Source organism: Cordyceps fumosorosea (genome assembly GCF_001636725.1).
Source record: "Cordyceps fumosorosea ARSEF 2679 chromosome Unknown scaffold_9, whole genome shotgun sequence".
Classification (NCBI taxonomy): domain Eukaryota; kingdom Fungi; phylum Ascomycota; class Sordariomycetes; order Hypocreales; family Cordycipitaceae; genus Cordyceps; species Cordyceps fumosorosea.
Window position 1 is genome coordinate 625,567 of NW_017387309.1, and position 21,806 is coordinate 647,372.

At 56.5% G+C, this 21,806-nt stretch overlaps 8 protein-coding genes across 8 annotated transcripts; 5 read left to right on the forward strand and 3 right to left on the reverse strand.

Annotated features, from left to right (window-relative positions):
- Positions 1-285: 285 nt before the first annotated feature.
- ISF_04377 (hypothetical protein) lies at positions 286-3,547 on the reverse strand (the record flags this gene model as incomplete). The annotated part of the gene is made up of 4 exons (XM_018847983.1): positions 286-726; positions 884-990; positions 2,016-2,315; positions 2,377-3,547. 4 exons carry the CDS (start codon positions 3,545-3,547, stop codon positions 286-288), a joined length of 2,019 nt encoding a protein of 672 aa, XP_018704939.1.
- A 1,849-nt stretch (positions 3,548-5,396) lies between these two features.
- Positions 5,397-7,148, reverse strand: ISF_04378 (proline permease PrnB; the record flags this gene model as incomplete). Its single annotated transcript, XM_018847984.1, has 3 exons — positions 5,397-6,362; positions 6,403-6,953; positions 7,028-7,148. The coding sequence occupies 3 exons, from the start codon at positions 7,146-7,148 to the stop codon at positions 5,397-5,399; spliced, it is 1,638 nt and encodes a 545-aa protein (XP_018704940.1).
- A 1,440-nt stretch (positions 7,149-8,588) lies between these two features.
- On the forward strand, positions 8,589-10,760 carry ISF_04379 (Copper amine oxidase; the record flags this gene model as incomplete). The annotated part of the gene is made up of 3 exons (XM_018847985.1): positions 8,589-8,649; positions 8,724-9,145; positions 9,201-10,760. 3 exons carry the CDS (start codon positions 8,589-8,591, stop codon positions 10,758-10,760), a joined length of 2,043 nt encoding a protein of 680 aa, XP_018704941.1.
- A 693-nt stretch (positions 10,761-11,453) lies between these two features.
- Positions 11,454-12,579, forward strand: ISF_04380 (CORD and CS domain protein; the record flags this gene model as incomplete). The annotated part of the gene is made up of 3 exons (XM_018847986.1): positions 11,454-11,559; positions 11,646-12,192; positions 12,258-12,579. The coding sequence occupies 3 exons, from the start codon at positions 11,454-11,456 to the stop codon at positions 12,577-12,579; spliced, it is 975 nt and encodes a 324-aa protein (XP_018704942.1).
- A 967-nt stretch (positions 12,580-13,546) lies between these two features.
- ISF_04381 (hypothetical protein) lies at positions 13,547-14,006 on the forward strand (the record flags this gene model as incomplete). The annotated part of the gene is made up of 2 exons (XM_018847987.1): positions 13,547-13,685; positions 13,741-14,006. 2 exons carry the CDS (start codon positions 13,547-13,549, stop codon positions 14,004-14,006), a joined length of 405 nt encoding a protein of 134 aa, XP_018704943.1.
- Positions 14,007-15,396: 1,390 nt separating this feature from the next.
- ISF_04382 (Major facilitator superfamily transporter) lies at positions 15,397-17,400 on the forward strand (the record flags this gene model as incomplete). Its single annotated transcript, XM_018847988.1, has 2 exons — positions 15,397-15,700; positions 15,758-17,400. 2 exons carry the CDS (start codon positions 15,397-15,399, stop codon positions 17,398-17,400), a joined length of 1,947 nt encoding a protein of 648 aa, XP_018704944.1.
- A 101-nt stretch (positions 17,401-17,501) lies between these two features.
- On the reverse strand, positions 17,502-18,093 carry ISF_04383 (Aminoglycoside phosphotransferase; the record flags this gene model as incomplete). Its single annotated transcript, XM_018847989.1, has 2 exons — positions 17,502-17,732; positions 17,884-18,093. 2 exons carry the CDS (start codon positions 18,091-18,093, stop codon positions 17,502-17,504), a joined length of 441 nt encoding a protein of 146 aa, XP_018704945.1.
- Positions 18,094-19,607: 1,514 nt separating this feature from the next.
- Positions 19,608-21,077, forward strand: ISF_04384 (Bromo adjacent region; the record flags this gene model as incomplete). Its single annotated transcript, XM_018847990.1, has 4 exons — positions 19,608-19,896; positions 19,971-20,255; positions 20,305-20,432; positions 20,484-21,077. 4 exons carry the CDS (start codon positions 19,608-19,610, stop codon positions 21,075-21,077), a joined length of 1,296 nt encoding a protein of 431 aa, XP_018704946.1.
- Between the last annotated feature and the right edge of the window lie 729 nt (positions 21,078-21,806).

Sequence of the window (21,806 nt, forward strand, 5' to 3'; positions counted from 1 at the left end):
TTAGAGCTACCGCTCATTTTTGCTTCTGGCTCGACAGGCATTGAAGACTCTTTCCCTACTGCTAAGTCTCCTCCCGCAAATGCGATGCTCCAACATCATCACTGCGCCTTCTCGCGCAGGACACCGTCACACCCGTCCTCATGCCCCGTGATATTCGCCCGTACCTGTAGCACATACCTATCCATGTCCACCCTCGCCTCCGCCGGGAGCTCCGGCGCCACGCCGCCCGGATGCAAACCCCGCGCGGCACCTCCCAGTGGATGGCGTCCACGTGCTCCAGGAGCGTCAGTTCCAGCAGGGGCTCGTACTCGCGCAGGAACCAGGGGAAGTAGCCCGCCTCGAGGGCAGATTGGGGAAGCGCCAGGCAAAGTCAAGGTAGTCCTGCATGCTTGTGAAGGGCTCGGAGGACCAGTCCTCTATGGGGTACCCCGGGACGCCGAGGGCGAGCTCGTGCATGTCCATGGTGAGCGGGCGCCGGCTGACGCGCCGCTGCCCGGTCAGCCCATCCCCGGCGATGGCGCCGATGCCGTCCCACGGGATGCGCTGGAGCTGGCGGTAGTACGAGGCGAGCTGCTCGTAGACGGCTGACACCGGCTCCTCCGCGGGCGAGCTCGCCAGGAAGTCGCGCAAGTCCTCCCCGGGGGGGGGGGGGGGCGAAAGGTCCCCCGGCGCGGATCCGCAGCGGTGCACGTGGGGGACCGGGACGGTGGTGTTTTCGCTCAGGAACTACATCCACGCAGCTTCGTTGGCGGCCTTTTTGGCGGCGAGAGCCCGGACCGTGTGCCCGGGCATGGGGACCTTGAGGGCGACGTCCGGGCTGCCCGAGGCGAAAGGAGAAGCGGAATGCTCTGTTGAAGCCGCCGTCGCGAGTGCCGCCTCGTACCAGCGCTGCAGGTCCGCGGTCGTTGATGTGAGTGCTGACGAAGGCCTCGAGGGCGTGCGTGTCTTGTTCCGTGAGGCCATCGTCCCAGGCCTTGTACTCGTCGTCGCCTTGGGAGTCGAGCACAGCATCATACTCGAGTGTATGCAAAAAGCAATGGAGTCGATCATGTTTACTACATCGGGATGATCCGACGGGAGTAAATAGAGCAAGCACCAGTACTCTTGAGAATACATTCCCGTGTTTCAACCCCCTCCCCTGCCGCAAGCCAGCCTTACGGACGAATACACAGCGCAAAGAGATGATGCAGTTGATTCTGGAGAAAACTGCCCTCTTTACCTGTATTCTGAAACTGGTGTACTTTTAATTTTTCTCCTTATTTTACTGGAATTATTTCTTTCTTTCTTTCTTTCTTTTTAACAAACACTGAATCGGGTGTTGCCCCGGGTTGGTAGCCTGATTGCCAAGCTGGACCTTTGGTTGCCGTTCATCCCTTTAATATCCCTTTCATTTTGTTAGAAAATAGCTCTTAACCTCGAAAGAAGGCTGCGGAGATATCTGCTCATTATAAAATAGAGTCGAATCTTCGACACTGCCCTCTGCTCTGTCGCCCATTCGTGCCCCCAAGTCAATGCACATATCATTCGGGCAGGCCAACCATCAAGGCAGGCTTGACCAAAAATAACGCGACGTATTTATCCCCAGCATGTTCCATTTTGATATGGACTGCATATGCAGCATTACTAGGCAGCAAAGTTGGTTGGCTGGAGGAGGAGGGGTCTCTGGCTTTTTACCCGTTTTCTCTGTGCGACAATTGGCAGCCACAATTCAAACAACTGCAGTCACCCGCGGTTAATAAAATTAGAAAGTTAGCTGACCCATTTGAGCTGGTGGTTTTTATTGCCTCTAACTATTATTAGTAGTTAATCCGAGATGTAAGAAATTCTGCAAGCGCTCAGACACCGCCTGTCCAGTTACCGCAACATGCAGCCCCTTTCGTACCCTGTACACTCAACAACGGCAGGGCTCCCGCTCAATAACACGTAGATTAATTACACAGACACAACAACCGGCTCAATCAGCATCTCCGGACAAGGCCTTCCCGCCCCGTCCCGACCCTGCAGCTTGCACAGACCAGCCTCCACCACGATCCCTCGCACGCCCGTCTCATAGACAAACTCCCAGTCGCTGGGATGCGAGAAGAGCAGGCATCCCAGCCTCGCGCACTCCTCAATCACCACCCGCAGGTGGCCCACCTGCTGCTGCAGGCGCTCCTCCACAAAGTACGACAGGAAGCCGTTGAGCGAGCTGGCGAGATCCATCGCCTGCGCCGCCACCGCGTCGTCCTCGGCGGGCAGGGCCGTTCGCTGGCTGCGCGAGGGATGCAGCAGAAACGCCGACAGCCTGCGCCACTCTCGAAGGGCGAGGGCGTTTGCTAGGGAGTTGTTTGTTAGTCCTGAGACAAGGCGCTGAAGAGTGTGGAGGGGATGTCTTACCTTGAGGGTCACCGAAGCGGTCCGTCTCCTCGGCGGGCATGGCGCGAAGGAACGTGGCCACGGGCGTGGGCAGCAGCGAGGGCCGCGGCGAGCGCACGTCGATGCTGTCCAGAAGGACCCTGGTGACGACGTGGCGCAGGCCGATGCGGCGGCTCCGTGGATCGAGACAGAGCGCGGCCGCCTCCTGCGCGTCCAGCAAAGACGACGAGCTGTTGCTGTTGCTGTTGCTGTTGGCGGCGGCGGCGGAGGCGGTGGTCAGCGGGAAGCCGAGGTGCACGAGGGCCGAGGAGAGGGTCTGCACGTCGACGGATGCGGGCTGGTCGTGGTAGTAGTAGCCCTCGACGTGCTCGGCGATGAGCGCGCTGATGGACTGGGTCTCCTGCACGATGGTCCGGTCGGGCGTGGCCTGGAGCAGGAAGAACTGGTCGAGGCGCGGGCCGACGCTGGCGGGACCGACGGCGCTGCTGGCCTTGTCGGAGGCGTTGTACGCGGCCTCGGGCTCAAGGTACGGTCCGCCTCCTGACTTGGCGGCGGCGGCGGCGGCGGCGGCCGATCCGTGGCGCTTGCCGTGGCGCTTGACGAGGAGGAAGGCGGCGAGGAGACCGAGGGCGAGGCCGATGAGGAGGCATCCGATGGCGATTCCGGCTGCGGCGCCGGACGAGACTCCTGAGGAGGGTGACGAGATCGCTGCTGCCGAGGGCTGGGCGGTTGGAGATGAGGCCCAGCTTGCCAGCTTGCTTGTGTCGGATCCTGTGGATGCGGGAGCGGTGGTCAATGATGTTTTGGCCGGAGTAGTAGTAGACGCTGTTTTGGCTCGACTGGTAGAGGCCGACGTCGAGGCTGGCGAGGACGACGAAGTGGCTGGCGATTGCGAATCAGTGACAGCGACAGCGCTACCTGTCGAGCCCTCGGACCAAGGCACTGGACTCCCGCCTGAATGTAGCCCTCCGAACGTGCTGGTTGTGGTGGGTTGGCCATCAGTATTATAGATAATTTCCGCAGTGGCAGAGATGGAAGTGATGGATTGTCCATTCTGCAGGGCAATCGCCGTGAGGCTCGCCGGCCAGTTCGTAGAAGTTCCACCGGAAAACAACAGTCCATACACTTGAGTAGTCTTTGAATCGACACCGACTTTCAAAGTTGTGATGCCAACTGAGTACTGAGCCATCATGTCGAGAGCTGATCAAGCTGGGGCTCGGTGCAAGTCATCGAACAGGTATGTAGGTGCGTACGGAACAGTGGAGGTGTAGGGCTCTTGTGCTCTGTTAGATGGGAGCGCCAAAGCCTTATTATGCTTATCATTTCTCAAACAACTGACCATCGGAACTGCAGGCCGTCATGCTAATTAGCCAGGACAAAGGGAGGGTCCCATCTAACGGTGTGTGTGATGGCAGCGTTACAAGGAACCTTTAATGAGCCACCAACGTGCATATTTCCAGCACCGCAATTTGTTAGGCAGCAAGGCAAGACTTGGCACACACACTATTACTGCAGGAAGACTGTGCCGGAACCGGAGCGGCTGACCGGCAAGTTGCATGATGAATTGGCCACGGCGCCCTTGAATCTGACGCCTTTGCAAACATTCCATCGACTTGCGAGTAACTTGCTGCAACACTATGTAACAGTCACTTACTTATTATGTACATGCCTCCTCATATACACATGCCCAAGTGTCGACAAGTTTGATTCACGACCCCGCGGGACGCTCTCCTCCTAGAGCTGCGTGCGATAACCTCGACCAACACCACCAGGCCAATGACAGCGATCCCGCCGGCAAGACGTGCCGCGAGTTCTTTGCGAGCGATGAAGCATCGACAACGAGAACCTCGTCGCCGGGCAGCAGGGGGGTAAAGACGCGTCCGGGGCGCCATGGACCCTGGCAGAAGCGCAGCAGCAGTACTCGATACGCTGGGAAACGCTGAAGAGCAAGTCAGGCGGGCCGCCAACATGCAAGCCGGGCTGGGGTACGTTGCCGCCGGGTCTTGGTTGAAGAGTTCTTGGGAAAAGGAGGCGAAAGCAAAACAATAAACACAAGAAGAATCAATGCTTTTGATGTTCAAAAACCCCGCGCAGGCCTTTTATCCGACAGCCACATGTGGCAAGTGCACCTGCAGGCAGACACGTGCATATACATATGTTGCAGGCCAGAGGTCTTGGCCAGCAGAAAAACCCCCTCCCGCGACATCTACACAGGCAGGTGCATCGAATTTTGACTGTTTATTGACAAGGCCGATGCGATGGACGGCTATGATTTCAGAGAAAAGCTGGACGCCTCCCAGACGTCATGCGAGAAGACGACCTGCCATTGAGATGTTCAACTACTTGGTGAGCATGACGAGATAGATGCCTTGAAGCGCTGGCTGCACAGTGGACTGATCTCGGCCAAGGAGCCGCTATAGGATGTCAATAGAGAAACCAGGCTCCCAGAAGACGATTTCAACGAGTTCTTGCATCGAAAGGTATGCGAAAACCACTTGCTTGTTGCAATCTTTTGCCAACGCCCAAATCATGGGGCGAATTTTTGCGCCGCCTGAAAACCTCCCCAGCGACGCCAAACTGCTCTCCGGCATACCCCTCATGTAACGTCTGCTCCGCCGACCGCCCTGCCATGAGATGAGACCTGTTTTAACATGCAGTAGAGTGCAGCAGAATACTGACCGGGCAGATGTCCTCACATCCAAAGTCATTTATCTCAACAAGGATGACTACGAGGCCATGATACGCGTCATGCGCCTTCCCACCAAGCACAACAGCTGAGAGCAGAGCACTGTTAGCTCCAACCTTTGGATTTACTTTGTCATCACGGTCCCCTTCACGGCGGCTCTCGTTGCCAGTTGGCTTTGGCTCCAACGCCGCCAAAAGGCTCGGTATTTGAAGGACGACGCAAACTTTGAGATAAACATCAACAATATGGAAAAGGACGTTATGAGGACGATGCGGGAGAAGGCTGCAGGGAGAACCCCCTGGACGTACTCGTAGATACCGGGCACCGCCACCTCAAGGTGCGATGGGGGAGCCCACTACCCTCTCTTGCAGGCCAACTTGTCACAGAGACTGGATTTCGAACGAGAGGTCTCTGTATCGGGCGATACAGTCGCCTCAATAGCCGTCTCTTGGTGTAAAGAGCTCAGGTCAACTTGTTCGACTGGAATCACCCACGCATCCCCTCTCCCAACGGTCATCTTGTGACCAACATACAAGACCACGAATAACACCGTCCCAATATAAGCTGTCAAAAAGTCCGAAGCACTCCAATGCCCGGGAAAAAAGACGTTGAAGCCATTTAGCGAGCCGATAACGGTAAAGTAGATGATGCACAGCCAGGCGCCCGGCTTACCATACCGAGAGACGTACGGAAGTGTCGACCGATCGAGGCCTTGGGCGTCCATGGCCGCGCGGAAGCGGAGATGGGCGAATGACATGAGGATCCATGAGAAGAAGGCCGCCATGTTGATCATATTGACGAGCCAGGTAAAGACCTGGCCAGCGCTGGAGCTCACGTTGAGGTACGCGAGCAAGGCCACGACCGCGCAGCTCGTAACCGCCCAATAGGGCACGCCCCATCGGTTGCGTTGGGCAAACATCTTTGGCGCGCTGCCGGCCAACGCAAGCGAGTAGATGGAGCGCGACGCCAAGTACAGGTAGACGTTGCCAGCCGACCACGCGGAGCAGAGGATCACGGCGTTGACCATGTGGTCGAGGACGCGGATGCCGGCCATCTTGATGCCGATGACGAAGGGCGACGATCCAGCACCGGCGCCGCCGGACGTGAGCTCGGGCGCGTTGGACGGGCAAATCAATGTGACGAAGAAGATGGGGAGTACGGAGAAGCAGACGAGACGGACGATGAGCGCCTTGGAGGCCCGGGGGATGGATTTCCGGGCGTCTTTGGTCTCGCCTCCACAGATGGCGACCATCTCACCCAGGAAAGAGAGCTTGAGATGAGGTAAGTAGAAGAAGAGGAGCGGCGTGAACATCGGACTCAACTGGTAGAACGACGCTGACGAGAACACCTATAAAGCTCACGAACTTGCCTCCTCCGCCCGGCACGATCCACGGGTTCGCCGGGCCGGGGTCGTGCCAGTACCGAAACCCCACGGCATCGCCATTTGGCCCGCCGCCGGCAGCAACGACGACCGACAGGATCATGGTGCCCACCAGCATGCTCAGCTTGAGCGAGGAAAACGCAAACTCGGCCTCGCCCGAATGCGCGACGGGCAGGTAGTTGAGCCCGACGACGACGACCAGCAGGATGGTGACGAAGACGGCGTCGGAGACGGGCGGCGCCCAGTAGCCGACGACGAGGGCGGCGGCGGTCATCTCGAACGGCACGAGCACCGCGTAGGCGTACCAGTAGTTCCAGCCGAGGGCGAAGCCCCAGGAGCGGGAGAGCAGGCGCGTGGCGTAGGCGTCGGCGCCGGCGCCACGCAGGGGCAGGGCGGCGGCGAGCTCGAAGAGCAGGGTGGCGAAGACCCAGACGACGACGCAGGTGGTGGCGAAGCCGGCGAGGGTGAGGGCCGGGCCGCCACGGCTGAGGGTCCGGCCGGAGCCGACGAGGAAGGCGGTGCCGATGCAGCCTGCGCGGAGGGTCATGCTAGGGGATTAGCGCTGCCAGTGGAAGGGAAGCAGGGAGGGGGATTGCGCTGGGTACCTCCCATGGCAATCATGTAGAGATGCCGGTCCTTGAGAGTCGCCTTTGTGGTGGCATGATCGGACGACGCTGCGGTGACGCCGTCGTCGCTCAAGTGTCTCGGCCTGTCTTGGTCTGACATGGTCACCAAACAGTCGCTGAATGTAAACGCAGCGGGGTGTACGGATATATAACCGTTGACGCTATTCTGGGTAGCGGTGGTTTTTAAGTAGGTTTAGTCCGGCCATCGATCCAGGAAGGACAGATTCATCACGTCATTGTGCTACCCATCGTTGCCGTCGTCCCCAGTTTGGGTGGTCAGCCAGCCGCAACCGGCAGGCCAACAATGTCTCGGATTGGCGGACAAAGACGAGATTATGCCGGTCCAATGGCGGGTGGTCGAAATGCGATTGCTGATAAGACGACGGCCAGTGATAACAGCGAACGTTGCCCGCATTCCAGCGGCCGTTGCGACAGACGGGCGTAGCTCACCGCTGGTCATGTGTAACGCATACGACGAATTAAACAAAGTGTTTTTATTTTGCACACATTAAAAAGATGTCATTGACACGTGGTGCGCTCGCCTTATCAGCTAACGAGACGGGACGGATCACTGCTCGGCCCAGGCGGGAGGGATTCCGGTGCCACTCGCGGTCATCTTGATCTCGCATTCCTTCGCCACGCGGATAAGTAGCCGTGTTCGCAGACCGTGACAGAATTAGGAACGCTTGCTGCATATGGATGTCTTGACAATAAAAGGATCTTGAGCAGAGAGAGACTGCCATGTTAGACGACAGTTGAGGGCACGAAAAGACTATTCGACACAGACAAGGCCAGTTCACCCCCGCAAACAGGAAGATTGCGGTTTTTACAGAAGTTGCAGAATTTCTGCTTGATCTGATGGACAAAATGAATATCCGTAAAACAAAAGATTCAAGCTGAAGCGTGTTATTGAATGTCCAGCCTCACTTTCTTGTTATTGTCACGCCACTCAGTGCAGGACCCGAGACAAGAAAAGCAAAAAGGGCGGGCGGCAGGCAAGCCTGATATAATTCACCCATCACACTCAGCTGAAAAGAAGTGTGCTCGATGCCTGGCTGAAGCTGCAGATGCAGACCGACTTGGCGCTCTAATCACGGGCGTCGCTCTTGGTCTGCTGCTCTTTGTGTTGGCAACCATCACGACGTGGTACAAGACCGCAGAGCATCTTCTTGCTAGCCATCTTCCTCGTGTAAATAAATTGATTTGTAGTTGTGAAATGTAATAAAAGCAAGAAAACAGTCCAATTAAGCTTAGTAACGGTAATGTGTCTGTCTGGTGTTGTTTGCCTCCCCAGCCGTTAGTTAAATGATTAGTTAGCCTCTACAGGCAAGATCTGCGCCCTCCCGCGCGCCCTACGGCGCAGGGCCTGTCTGTCCATGATGAACATCGATCGTCAGTTCCAAGCCGAACATCTGTATTGAGTCATCTACTGTATAAAACAGCAACACACTTGTCCATTGATTTTGACTCTCTTTGTCTCAGGCCTCGCCATAGCACATCACCACTGTCTCCCTCTTACCATTCATTGGCTGACATCACAATGGCTGCCACCCGCCCTCACCCACTCGACCCTCTGACACCCGAGGAGATTTCTAGGGCATGTGCTATGAGAGTTTTGACAGAAAATCCTGATGAAATATTTTAACATTCAATTCGCTTACATAGGCCTCAACAGCTGTCAGACCGCACTTTGGTGGCCAGGAGCTCAACTTCCGTTTCGTCAACCTGCTCGAGCCCCCCAAGAAGCAGATGGTGGTATTCCTAGACCAGGAGCACCAAGGCTTGCCAATCACTGACTTTCCAACTCGAAACGCTCACATCCAAGTCGTTGCCAAGGGAAGCAGCGGTGAAAATCAGCTGTTTGAGCTCATTGTGGACCTTGACCAGGACAAGGTCGTCGAGAAGCAGCACCACAAGGGGAAGCACTCATACATTGACTCGGCTTACATGCAGGCGGTTGAGAAGGCGTGTTTGAAAGATGAGAATGTCCAGGCCGAGATTCGCTCACTCGATTTGCCGCCCGAGGCGACGGTTGTCGTCGAGGCTTGGGCATACGCAACAGATGGCATGAACGACATGACTGAGCGACTGACCATGGTGAGTAGAGAGAAGCGAGTCATGGTGAGGGGATGAATGCTAAGCAGGCATACAGTGCTGGTTCTACATGCGCCTTCTGGAAAGTCCAGACGCAAACTACTACGCCTATCCCCTTGACGTCTGCGCCGAAGTCTCCGAGACTCTGCACGTCACCAAGATCTACCGCCTTCCCACCACACCCAGCGAGAAGATCAACCAGGAGAAGCGACCCTACGACCGCCGCAAGATCCATCCCGCCACCGCCAGCGAGTACCACCCTTCCCTCCGTCCCGCCCCCCGCACCACCACCCAGCCGTACCAGGTCGTCCAGCCCGCCGGCCCCTCCTTCCGCATCTCCGGCCGGCTCATCACCTGGGAGGGCTGGTCCCTCCGCGTCGGCTTCAACCACCGCGAGGGCCTCGTGCTGCACGACGTGCGCCACGCCGACCGCGCCCTCTTCCACCGGCTCTCCCTCGGCGAGATGTTCGTGCCCTACGGCGACCCGCGCGCGCCCTACCCGCGCAAGGCCGCCTTCGACCTCGGCAACGACGGCGCCGGCGTCAACGCCAACGACCTGCGCCTCGGCTGCGACTGCCTCGGCACCATCGCGTACTTTGACGCGCACCACTGCGAGCCGGCGACGGGGGAGCCGGTACGGCTGCGCAACGTGGTGTGCGTGCATGAGCAGGATGACGGGGTGCTGTGGAAGCATACCAACTTCCGCACGGGGAGGGCGGTGGTGGCGAGGGCGAGGGTGCTGGTGCTGCAGACGATCATCACGGTGAGCAACTACGAGTACGTGTTTGCGTGGCACCTGGGACAGGACGCGGCGATGGCCTTCGAGGTGCGCGCGACGGGCATCCTCTCGACGGCGCCGACGGCCCTGGACGGGACGGAGAGGACGCGGTACGGTACGGTAGTGGCGCCGGGGGTGCTGGCGCCGTACCATCAGCACCTGTTTTGCCTGCGCATCGACCCGGCCGTCGACGGCCACCGCAACTCCCTCGTCGTGGAGGAGTCGCACGCCCTGCCCCTCGACGACGCCAACCCGTTCGGCGTCGGGTACGTCACGCGGCAGACGACGGTCGAGGAGGAGGGCGGCTTCGACCTCGACTTTACCAAGAACCGCACCTTTACGATGGTGAATGAGGGCCAGGTGAACCCGGTGACGGGCACGCCGGTCGGGTACAGGCTGGTGCCGTTCTACAGCCAGCCGCTGCTGGCGCACGCGTCGTCGTTTCACGCGCGGCGGTCCGAGTTCGCGGCGCACGCGGTCTGGGTCACGCGGCACCGCGACGGGGAGCACTTTCCGGCGGGGCGGTTCACGATGCAGTCGACAGGCGGCGACGGACTGGCCACGGGCATCGCCGCGCGTAAGGGGGCAGCCGGGGGGGAGGGGGAGTCGGTCCGCGATGAGGATATTGTCGTGTGGCACGCGTTTGGGTCGACGCACAACCCGCGCGTGGAGGACTGGCCGGTGATGCCGAGCGAGAAGATGACGGTGGGATTGAAGCCGGTCAACTTCTTCTCGGGCAATCCTGCGTTGGACGTGGCTCCGGCCAGGCAGGAGGTTAACAAAAGCGTGTTGTATACGGGGGAGGACTCGAACGAGGACTGTTGTCTACCCCAAGCATAATATCTTTAAATCAGTAATGCTTAAAGTTAATTTTTCATAACGAGAAAGAAGTTAGATAAAATAATCAGCGAGTTCAAGCGCGTCGGGACGTTGTGGTGGCTATTCAGATTGAGGTAATGAGCGACTCTGACTAGCCGTGTACCCTGTTCAGTAGCCTAGGCTGTTATTGAGTAAAATGTTTCACTTGAAGAGCTGTGTATAACCGACTGAAGGAAATTAGTATTCTTTCCTCGAAAATTTCAAGTACCTTGGTTGTGAGACAAGGCGGCAAGCAAATCATCCTCGAGGGTTTTGCGTGGCCAAGACGCCGACTGCGGCGCACCGCATCACTTCTTGCAGTCAGCGAAGCACCAAGGGTAATTAAAGTATATATGATGTAACATGATGTAACATGGTGTAACATGATGTAACATGATGAATTAAATTGTACATCACGTCTCTCGTATGACCGTGATGTAAGATGCAAGTGTCAAGATCGGAACCCCGCACTGAATCGGGCAGGCGGTGACCCTCCCAAAGCGTCAAGTCAAGCTCCCAAAGCGGCAAAATTAAGCCTGGTTCTAGAAGATCCCGCCCCTCCAGCTCTTTCCAACTTTTGACGGAATAAACACCAAACAGCAGCTACAGAGAATTACAGGAGATTGTGCGTGCAAGCTGATCAAAAGGGCACTTACATCACAAGAATCGCACGCAATGGCGGAAAAGTGCGTGCACCAGGGCTGTGGCAAGCTCTTCACCGACGCCACCGAGGAGTGCAACTACCATCCCGGGCCTCCCATCTTCCACGAAGGACAGAAGGGTAAGCTGCAAATGTGCCCAGGACCTGCTATCGACAACACCCGCAAGGGCTACATGAAGCTAATGGCGTGAAAAAAAAAATAATAGGATGGAAGTGCTGCAAGCCCCGCGTCCTCACCTTTGACGAGTTCATGACCATTCCGCCGTGCACCGTCGGCACGCACTCGACGACCGACAAGCCGCCCGAGGTGGAGGAGAAGCCCAAGGAGGACGACGCCGCGCTCGCCAAGAAGATCGCCGAGCTGACCGCCTCCGCGCCGCGCCGCACGCCGATCCCCACCGCGCAGGCCGCGTCCACGCCGCCGCCGCCACCGCCCGAGTCCGACGACGACGACCCGAGCCTCGAGATCCCGGACGGCGCGACGTGCCGCCGGCGCACCTGCGGGAAGACACACACGAAGGGCGCCGCGCGGGAGGGCGAGTCCTGCGTGCACCACCCGGGCGTGCCCATCTTCCACGAGGGCAGCAAGGGCTACAGCTGCTGCAAGCGGCGCGTGCTCGAGTTTGACCAGTTCATGAAGATTGAGGGCTGCGTGAGCAAGGACCGCCACCTGTTTGTCGGCAGCGGCAAGAAGAGCCGGGGCGGCGACGGCAGCGGCGGCGACGAGGAGGAGGAGAAGCTAGAGACGGTTAGGTAAGGAACAAACTAAACACACAGCTTTTTTGTTCGTTCGCGTGGGCTAACTAACGCACTACAAGACACGACTTTTATCAGACCCCTTTGAGCGTGATCGCGTCCTTCTTCCTGAAAAAGATCAACAAGGAGACGGCCAAGGTCGAGTTCCGGGAGCGCGCGATCGCGCTGGACCTGGTCACCACGGACGCGCCGCGGCCGAAGCGGTACGCGGCCGAGGTGCCGCTGTACGGCGCCATCGACGCGGCCAAGTCGACGCACAAGGTCCTGGGCACCAAGCTCGAGGTGACGCTCGCCAAGGCGGACGGCGCGTCGTGGCCGGTGCTGCGCGCCGACGAGGCGCTGACCGGTGAAATTCTGCAGATTGGCCAGGCGGGCAGGGCGTGAGGGAGATGGGAAGACGAACAGAACAAAAAAGAAGAAAGCAGAGCATTGATGTGGCGATGATGGGGCATGAGAAAACGGCGATTGGAGTTGGTGAGCAGGGGGTACATTTTGCAACGACACGACGGAGTATTTTATTTTTATTCTCTTTTTTTGTTTGCTCTAGGACGCACGGAAAACGCATAGAGACAAGGCAAGTTGGGGAAACGGGGACTCTAAATATAAAGCCGTTCAACCCATTCTGGCTCGTGAAATGGATGGAGACAAGAGGGCCTTGTTGGCTTGTAGATGAGAGGAATGGATGCGATGAAGGAAATCCGTAACCTCCAATACAGGAGCCACGCGCATGGGATGAGGTTTGGTTTGCTCGGTTGCTCTGTCCTTGGTGGCGCTGGCTAATAAGGAGTTTATCATTAACTTAAAAGACTGGTTGGTGCCAAAGGGCGACAGCAACATCTGATCTTGACGTCCAAATAAAGGCAAATGAACTGAACCCCACTAAGCCGCAGCAGCCCAGCAGATGAGCCGATAAATGAGGGTGCCCTGATAGATATTGGCAGTGACATGTTGATTTTCAATTTTTTTTTTTTACATTAGTTGATCATATTTCTGAAGGAGGATTAACTCGCACGTTACCCTCGGGTATTGTGCCTCATGGCTTGTGATGATGCCACTAGCCTTATCTGTGGCGACGGAAGGTGGCCACTGTGAATGGGCTGCGATAAGCCGAGAGGCTTTTCGCTATCTTATCGACGAAAATGAAAAAGACGCGCCTAGCTAATTGAAAATGGCGAAGCCGTTCTTGGCCTTGCGCTGGTGTGCCTTGGTAGTTGTTTAAAGAGTCGCTGGTGGCGCAAACGACAAGGCCATTACGATAAGCTTTCAGGGTCGTCCGCATTCTTTGTTCCCCTTTCAACATCTGAGAGCAAGAAAACTACAATACCTTAAAACAGAAACACCAGCACAAACAATGGCAGTCGAAGTCTCGCATGGCCGCGGCGGCGCGGGCAACATCAACCCAGACGACACGCCGTACGTCGACGGCGAGGTGGTGCGTGAAGGCGTCATTGGCAGCCACGGCGACGGAGCCTACAGCGCCGGTCGCGGCGGTACGTTATTTCGCCCCCTTCTAACGCATTTTTTTTTCTCTCTCTCTCTCTTCAGGCGCCGGCAACATTGGCGACAAGGGCCAGCCGGCCACGGAGCGCAAGGATCGTGACATCATCCCCGAGGCCGCCGTCCGCCACAGCACCGACACCGGTGGCGACTACCACACGGGGCGCGGCGGCGCGGGCAACGAGCACACGGCGGGCGCGCATAAGGACGACCATAAGGAGGCGACCGCCGGCAAGCCCGAGGGGGCCCCGGCAGAGGCGCCGGTCAGTTTGGCGGACAAGCTGAAGCAGAAGCTCTTTGGCGCGTTCAAGTGAGCGACGGCGCAGGTGAGGGACGAGTGCCGGGGCGCATGCGAGTCGCGCGTGCTTTTCGCGACAAGCTTGCGGAGGTTAATGAAATAGATTCGAACTTTTTTGAACTTTGGATTGCTGCAAATTCGACTTTTCCTCTCTCTTTTGCCTGTCAGGCCGTGCCTTGGTGGTCGGCGCGTTGTGGAACGCCGAGTGACGCATGTTGTCGAGAGGCCGTACGGAGGTTCAATTTGCTTCTTGAGACTTCGATAGAGTCCCAGACTGTTTTTGACAAGACTTCAATCAAGCAGATCTCAAGATGTTACAAGCGCTTCGGGATTTGGTCTGAACTCTGATCCAAAAATCAGACATGGTGGCGCCTAGTTCTCTCGGCATAGAATTAATGCACCAGGCTCTGGGCTTGAGAATGTTCATCACCCAACGCCTGATCGCCCGAGTGCAGGCTCCACCGCGCAGCGCTAGGTAGATCTACGACTACACGGAGCGTTGGGTTGGTTCCGTGGGGGATGATGAGAGGAGATACCGAATAGATACCCCGCGACCACTAGAACCATGCTACTGGGTTCATGTTGCGATGCTGTCGAGAGTCGGTAGCGCGTCTCTCATTAGCAGTCGATCTTTCCTGGTTCGCGCCATCGTACGTCCCGTACCAGCTCGCTTGAACCTTGGAATGCACGCAACACGCCAATGAGATGGCTGTTGGACCCTCCCCCGGGTCAGTTGATCAAAAGGGTCTGTCTGCCTGTCAGAAAGGGCACTAGAGATCCCACGACCCTCACAATCCTCCTCGGGAGCCCGTATCTGGCGTAGCATCATGCCAAGATTGACCGCGCCAAGTGGTCCCCATGGCGCCGGTCTAGCTGTTCATTGCCTCATTGTGCAGCTCGACGAAAGCATGCTTCAGCTGTGCCTTGCTGCATGTTACCAGGGATAGTTTGGCTTTTCCTCTCGCCCTTGTCTGAACTAGCGAGGGTTGGGTGTAGAGATGATGGGGAGAGAGCAGAACGCGGAAAGTATTTGTAGAGCCGAGTCCCCCACTGCTTGGCGATTAATCGCTTGTCGCACTGCTTGCTTGTCTCTGTGCAAGCTCTCGTGGTCGCAAACGGGACCTGGGTCTTGTGAGATCCGTCAACTTGTAAAGCGAATTACATTACTGCAACCCATGCGTGCACGGGTTTCATTTCTCTTTCCTTTGCCAGCGGCAAGGTGATGTCGATCAATCTGGACTGCAACCAGATGCATTGGGTTGAGGAAACTTTTTGGTACGTACATAGGCAGCAGCCAGGCAGCCTTGTCACCGTAGCGCGGCGCTGAAATCTCGCCCGCCAATCGGTGAATCACGTGTACTCAGCACGCCGACCCGGATCTCACGGGGCCAACCAGCTGCGCAGCCATGCCGCCAAACGCAAACGCGTCGACTCGCCCCAACCTTGCCGACCGACGACTCTGGTCCAACATCTCCATCGCCTCGAAGCGCTCGCAATTCTCTTTTGCCACCTCGGCCTTTGAAGCAGACGATGAGCGCTCCTCCTCCGACGCAAGCATGAGCTCCGACGACGACGACGGCAGATTGGCGGCGCTGGACGCCGCTGTTCCCCACTACGGTGGACATGACACCCGGCCGACCAGTCCCAAGGAGATCAAGGGCTGGTACATGTACGCATTTGCGGCAGAGACGTATGTTATATGCGGAATAGGTACGTTTTGCTGAGTATGATCGAGCTGCTTCGATTCTTGCGTTCTGACCGACCTAGGCTCATTCATCCCCATCTTGCTGGAATCACTGGCTCGCGAAAATGGTGTGCTCATGTCCGATCCCACTGTACCCTGTGGCAGCAGCGATAGCAAGAATAAAGACGACGGCCAGTGTGTCGTCTATGTCCTCGGCATGCCCATCAACACAGCCAGCTTCGCCATGTACACCTTTTCCGTCAGCGTCCTGGCACAGGCGCTCTTGGTGGTCAGCATCAGCTGCGCCGCCGACCACGGCAGTTATCGAAAGAAGATGCTTCTTGCCTTTGCTTGGATTGGCAGCTTTTCCGTCATGTCCTTCATCTTCATCAATAAATCGGTGTACCTTCTCGGCGCAATAATCACCATCATCTCAAACACGTCATTCGGCGCATCATTTGTCCTACTCAACTCGTTTTTGCCGCTGCTAGTTCGCAACCACCCGACACTGCTTGCTGCGAAAGCGCCCACCACGAATGGCTTCGGCGGCCCTGCCTTAGACCCCCGACCAAGGCAAGAGTCCGTCGAGAGCCTGGCCAACTCGACCTCTGCGCTTCTACCCGACGAAGCCGCGAATGGCAATGGATTAGAGCCTGGGCCGACGCATGCCGAGATCACATCCAAAGAGCTCAAGCTATCTACTAGCATATCTTCGACAGGAATCGGCATTGGCTACATAGCAGCATTGTTTGTTCAATGCGTTGCCATTGGGATTATTATTGCAATGAAGAATACTACCTGGTCGCAGCGTGTGGCACTGTTTGTTGTCGGCTGCTGGTGGGCCATCTTCACCATCCCAGCTGCGCTGTGGCTTCGCCCAAGACCCGGGCCTCCGCTGACAATCAACGGACGCACCGAGGGCATTTCTTGGATATCGTATTTCTTATACTCTTGGAAGTCTCTGCTGAAGACTGTACGTGTGGCCCGCCGACTCCTGGACATTATGCTCTTCTTGGCGGGCTGGTTTCTCCTCTCCGATGCCATCGCCACGACGAGCTCCACCGCGATCCTCTTCGCGAAAACACAGTTGCATATGAAACCATGGGCGCTGGGGATGATCAACGTCATATCGACAGCGTCCGGCGTATTCGGCGCATTCGGCTGGTCGTGGATCTCCAACTTCTTCGGCCTCAAGCCGCACCAGACTATTCTCGTCTGCATCGGCCTCTTTGAGCTCATCCCCGTCTACGGGCTCATGGGATATTTGCCCTTTGTCCAGCGCTGGGGTGTGCTGGGCCTGCAGCAACCGTGGGAGATGTACCCCCTCGCAGCCGTCTACGGTCTCGTCCTTGGCGGCCTCGGCGCCTACTGCCGCTCCTTGTACGGCGAACTGATCCCGCCCGGCTTCGAGGCGGCATTCTACGCGCTCTACGCCATTACGGACAAGGGATCCAGCGTGTTCGGGCCGGCGATTGTTGGGCGCATCATCGATAAGACCGGCAGCATCCGCCCTGCATTTTGGTTCCTCGGCGCGATTGTCGCGTTGCCGGCACCGCTGATCTACATGATCAATGTTGAGCGCGGAAAGCTGGATGGCGGCAAGGTGGCAGAGGCGCTGGAGGGGGTCGTCGCGGATACCCATCAAGAGGAGGGAGACGACGAGGAGAGACACGCGATGCTCAGACATGACGAGGAGCAAGATTCGGAAGAGACAGCCAGAGGTTAGAAGCGTAATCAGCTCTTTGTATGAGATAAGATGTACACCATATTACCCGTTCGGCACTGTGAACAATCTACTGAACCTGGAGACTGCAACGCATGTTCATGCTACTCACTGTTCTCGCGCAATATATCTAGGAGCGCCTGCACATCGTCCACCTCGCCGTCCAGGGCGGCAGATGGCCCTGGACGGTAGAAATACAAGCCTTCGAATTCTTTGGGGTAGAAGCCCGCATGTTCCCAATCAATGATGGCCTTGACCTTGAGCGTCTCGGGATCAACTATGACGTTATGCGCAGACAAATCGCCGTGGCAAAACACCAGGTCCTTGACCGGCCTCTGCCGCAACTTCCAGGTTGTGCAGGGCTCTTTGTTCAAAACTCGCCACGGGGGAACGACTTGTAAACAAACACGTCAGTTCAACCATCTATCTCTGTCTTTCTCTCTCAATCTGAACAGCATCGGATTGATTCCCCTTATAAAAACGCACCAAACCGTCCGGCCCGCCCCAAGTATCCGACGCCAAGCCGCGCAGCGTCTCCAGATGCCCCTCCACCTCCTTCGCCACGATCGCGCGCTGCTCCGGCGTCAGCTCCGCCATGGTCACGCCGTCGACGTGGTAGTACTTGCGCTCGGCCGTGACGTTGGAGCACTGCGGCTCGCGCCGGGCGTTGAGCATCTGGTTGGTGACGGGAGGCATATTGGCGGGGGAGACCGGTGTGGGAGAACGGCGGGCCGTGTTGTACGATGATACCTTGTAGTAGGGGCTTTGCGACTAGATTTCGAGGATGCAAGTCTTGCGATGAGAAGATGGTAAGATGAAGAGGGTTTATTGGTGGTCAATCAGTTGCTTGATTCGAGATATGTACATAGTGTGGTTGGTGGGTGTTGTCCTCTGCGGTGAAAAGTGGCGTAGATCGTAATACACACTCGATTGTCCAACTATCTGTATGCGGGGAGTCTTGCCCCCGGGCTTGAACGGCACCTTTCTCGAGCGCCTTGTACCACATGTGAGATGTTCTGCGGCAGGAATAGTGACTCTGAATAAGTTTATGAGGACGAGAAAACTTCCGGACGCGTCACTGTCAAGACAGATGGCGAGGAATACTGAGTGCGACGCCGAAGACGTGTGACAACAAGAGAAGTTAGTTGATTGAAGGCTACTATGTACATATGTAGCGTCCGTCTCCACTGAGTTTCTACCTACATACATAGTTAGCGGAGTGATCAGTGATTACCCCTCCCGAGGTGGGGCGGGCGGTTCGGTCCAACTGGCAGCACCAAGTTAATTAATTAGCTTTAGTCATTGCCTGTGGGCCCTGGAAAGGTTGTATCTACCTACCTAATTTCCAAGTACAACACCTGCTCAACGGCGACAAATATCTAGGCTGTTATCGCGTGATACGTTAATGCCAAGCTGTCCCTTTGACTTGTTGTAGAGGAGCAAGTAAAATTTTTGTGGGAGTGTGGTCCAATCACATCGCTCGAGGATAAGAGGTACTTCCCAGTTGGAGGAATATGAGCCAGGTACTGTGGTGCAAGCGAATGCCAGGGATTACCTCCAATCGTTGCACATTAACGAATTCGCCTCATCAAGTACGACAGCTCTGTGTCTCTTCTCTCGATAGCTCCCGTGACCTGCTTGCTCCTTTACGACAGTTACAGGGGGAAAAAAATGCAAAGGGCCAGTCTTGTCCTGAAACTCTCTCAGAATCATTTCTCTCATCTATTATTTCCTTCGCGTTCTGTCATATACCTACCGCGTTCACCCAACTCTCGGTGGCAGCCACTCGAATCCACTGTGGAGACCAGAGCTATTGCAGCTCCTGCGCCAGCGATTTCTGAGCCAGCCAGCTGCCAGCATCCATCTTCCTTCACCAAGACCCAGCAGCTGGTCGGCCACGCTGCAGCAGGCGGACTGGGGCGTTTCTCCCTGTCCTGCATACTGGCGTTGATCATTGACATATTTTCTGCGATATTCTTGTCTCCTATCTACACTACATTCGACGCAAAACGCCAGCTATCGCTGCGCCCTCTGGACACGCCATTGCTCGTGCCGCGATACCACCGCCCAACGTTCTTTTTCTTCGACTCTGACTCGTGAAACGACACCCGACCAAGCCCGTGGAACAACGATCGAACGACTATAAATTCGCCCACCCCCCCGAAGTTCCAGTCACCGACAAAGTGAAAACTTGGTCCGGCGCTGCAACCATGAGCTCCAAAGCTAAGAAGCGTTCGCGCAAAACCGCTGAAGAACGGCCCGCCGACTGCCCCTATCAAGTCACCATGATGCCGAGACCAGCTGCGCGCGATTTTAAGGATCCCAGGGCTGCAACAAGGCGCAAAACTGAGAGCGGCGCTCAGGAGGCAAAGCCTTTCTTCCAGATCTCGCCGTTTGAGCCGGCTGGCAAGTTTCGTGCGTGCGAGACCATGGATATGCACTATCGGATAGACCAGCGGAAGCAGTGGATGAGCATGACAAGATACAACAGCTTTGTCCGTAAGCCACCCCAGCTGCGCATGCTTGTGCTACCTCTACCTACCGGTACTGACTTGTACTTACCCTGTTGGCAGTTAACGGTCTCAAGTTCTTGAACGGAGAATTCATTTTCATAGCGAATGACGATGCCATCGAGCGTCAAAAGTCTGGCAAGCTACCCAAACATGAGGTCGGTCCACGCGACTTTTGGGTGGCTCGAATATTGGAAATCAGAGCCTCCGATGAGCACCACGTCTACGCCAGAGTATTCTGGATGTACTCGCCAGACGAGCTGCCAGCCGCTACCATGTCCGGTCAAAAAACGGCGGCTGGTCGCCAACCACATCACGGAATCAACGAACTAATCGCGTCCAACCATAGTAAGTTTATTAGGTGGGCTGCCGCTCCGACAAAGTTAACCGGCGCTAGTGGATATCATAAACGTCGTGAGCGTTGTCCAGTGTGCGCAAGTTAAGCACTGGATAGAATCCGACGACGAAGAACAAAATGCGCTGTATTGGCGTCAAGCGTTCGATTGCAGGACGAACGAGCTTTCAGTATGTCCAAAGTCTCCAGAAATCTTCTTCTACGGCGCTGACAATCTCTAGCCCATCCATTTACTGTGTTGTTGCCAACGACCCGCGAATCCCGACAAAACCCTGGTTTGCTGCACCAATGGTGACTGTGGTAAATGGATGCACATGGAATGCCTGCGGCAGGATGTGCTCAAGCGAGTGTTTGACCGCTTGGGCGCCGACCATCCCCAACTTCCTGAACTTGCCGTGATTAAGAAAGAAGAGCACGAGGACTGTTTCAAGATGAAGCTACCTCAAGCACCACTCAGCCCACCTCCTGGAGAAGATGATCCACCCAGAGCGGCGATTGCGGTCCATGGGGACGAAATCACCAATGGCGTTGTGAAACAGCTAGACAAGGACACGCCCAAACTGGCAGAGCTGACGCCCCCAACAGCAAATGCACCATTACACAAGACGCTGCGAAAAGGTATGGCCAATAAATTGCCGCTCAGAAAACGCACTTCCATCTCAAAGCCCCAGCTGGATATCTTTAAGGCGGACCTGCGCATGAGCGACAACCCGATGATGTGGCAGATCGATGATCTCAGGGAGAACGTGATCGGAGGGGTCAAGACATGGCCCGAACCGGTGATCTGTTTACTTTGTAAACACACAATTGAATGAAGTGACCTGTTCGAATTGGGTTTTATCATGTTGTTGGTTAAACACGGGTAAGGGTGGGTTTTCAAATAGGATATGTATCGGAGCAGGATATCTGTTAGAACAGCAGACACTACGGGAGAAAAGGGATTCCAAAGGAACCATATCTTTTCGGCGTTTTGGAACTTTGGATGGATTGAATACCCTAGAATAAGAGCGATTTTCCAGATCTTGACCCCCTATCGTCTCAAGATTCCCAGTGAGATCCGAGACAGTACGTCACATTGTTGGAAGCGCGGGGTTGGCACTGCACCAGTCGCCCCACCCTGTCCGAGCTCCCTCACCCCTCTCCAACCCAAAAACCAACGCCAACTCCTCGAACCTAAGCCATATCCAACACCATCCACGTATATATACACAGCGTTGCTGTCATCTCACCATGGCAGAAGTCGACCCATTCGATTCAGCCCTGTAAGATCCCATCCCCTTCGCCTCTGCTCCATACCCCTCCAGCTAACCTCTCCCTCCCTTCCTACCCAGGGACCTGCTCCGCCGACTCAACCCCAAGCACACGGCCGCACACCTCGCCGCCATCACTTCCCTCGCGCCGGACCTGACCGAGGACCTACTCTCGTCCGTCGACCAGCCGCTGGCCGCGCGCCGCTGCAAGCAGACAGGGCGCGACTACCTCGTGTGCGACTACAACCGCGACGGCGACAGCTACCGCTCGCCGTGGTCCAACCAGTTCGACCC